General features: G+C 46.1%; 1 protein-coding gene across 1 annotated transcript in view; it reads right to left on the bottom strand.

The window, feature by feature from the left end:
- LOC103398339 (multivesicular body subunit 12B-like) overlaps positions 1-1,033 on the bottom strand; it is an 11,266-nt gene that overhangs the window by 4,857 nt on the left and 5,376 nt on the right. The window contains exons 3-4 of the mRNA XM_017042899.2: positions 1,027-1,033; positions 636-774 (exon numbers count right to left, since the gene is read on the bottom strand). The exon at positions 1,027-1,033 is cut by the window's right edge and continues 91 nt beyond it. Of these exons, the coding sequence (XP_016898388.1) occupies positions 636-774; positions 1,027-1,033 (146 nt within the window). The remainder of the gene's footprint in view (positions 1-635; positions 775-1,026) is intronic.

Below are 1,033 nucleotides of genomic sequence, written 5' to 3'. Positions count from 1 at the left end.
AATTCTAAGAACTAGCCTCTGCTCGACCAACAGTACCATGTGCTCTTTGTTTGTCTTCAGCTTTGGCATCAACATCTGGTGTGTTACTGCCATCTACTGGGATGGACCGTGTGCATCAATGTCACCAGTTTAACTGAGGAGGTCGTCATTAACTCATCTAAACTAGCAGCCACTACTGTTAGTCACCAGTTACTCATTTTCAGACCAGTTTTAAGTCCGACTTTTTTTGTGAAGTGCATTGGTTTTTTTTGGGGTTTTTTTTTCTATGTGCTTAAAAATAAAACTAATTGGACAGTTTGGATACGGCAGTGAGGAGGAGCTGATCCAAACCTGCAGCCCTCGGTGTGAAACAAACAAAGTGGTGGCAGCAGCAGCAGCAGCATCAGCAGCAGCAGGCAGCATCAGCAGCAACAGTAGCCTGTTGTTGGACAGGTCTATTTATGGCCCTGAACACTGACAGTGGTGAACAACACTCAGACAGTTCTTGTTGTCCATGTTATAATGACCTGCTGTTCTCACAGTGTGATGTCACTGACGTGTCATGTTATCAACTGCTTCAATCACAGCTTTGGTTCCTGCTTATTGTGATCCTTTGATCTCCAGGCCTGTGGTGTGACGACCGCGGCAAACATCACTAGAGAACCTGGTGGTGGCGCTGCTACAGAACCTTGTGGTGGCGCTGCTACAGAACCTTGTGGTGGCGCTGCTACAGAACCTGGTGGTGGCGCTGCTAGAGAACCTGGTGGTGGCGCTGCTAGAGAACCTGGTGGTGTTCTGTTCTCAGGTGAAGTCGTTGTCACATCGTGTTACAGAACGTTCTCTAACGGAGATATTTTTCTATCTTTTCTCCGTTTGTTTTTCCACCTGAGAAGTCGCTGACTGATGCACATCAGTTCTGTGTAAAAGTTTGAAAAGCACTTTGGCCTTTTTCACTGATCAAAGAAGAGAAACAACAGCAACAGCAACAGCAACAGCAACAACAACAAAATGGCAGCCGTGTAGATGGAAGTTTACATTCACACTTACAGGATTC

This window comes from Cynoglossus semilaevis, chromosome Z (genome assembly GCF_000523025.1).
Source record: "Cynoglossus semilaevis isolate Cse_v1.0 chromosome Z, Cse_v1.0, whole genome shotgun sequence".
NCBI lineage: Eukaryota > Metazoa > Chordata > Actinopteri > Pleuronectiformes > Cynoglossidae > Cynoglossus > Cynoglossus semilaevis.
Note: the sequence above shows the minus strand (reverse complement) of the source record. Positions and strands in the feature narration are given on the sequence as shown.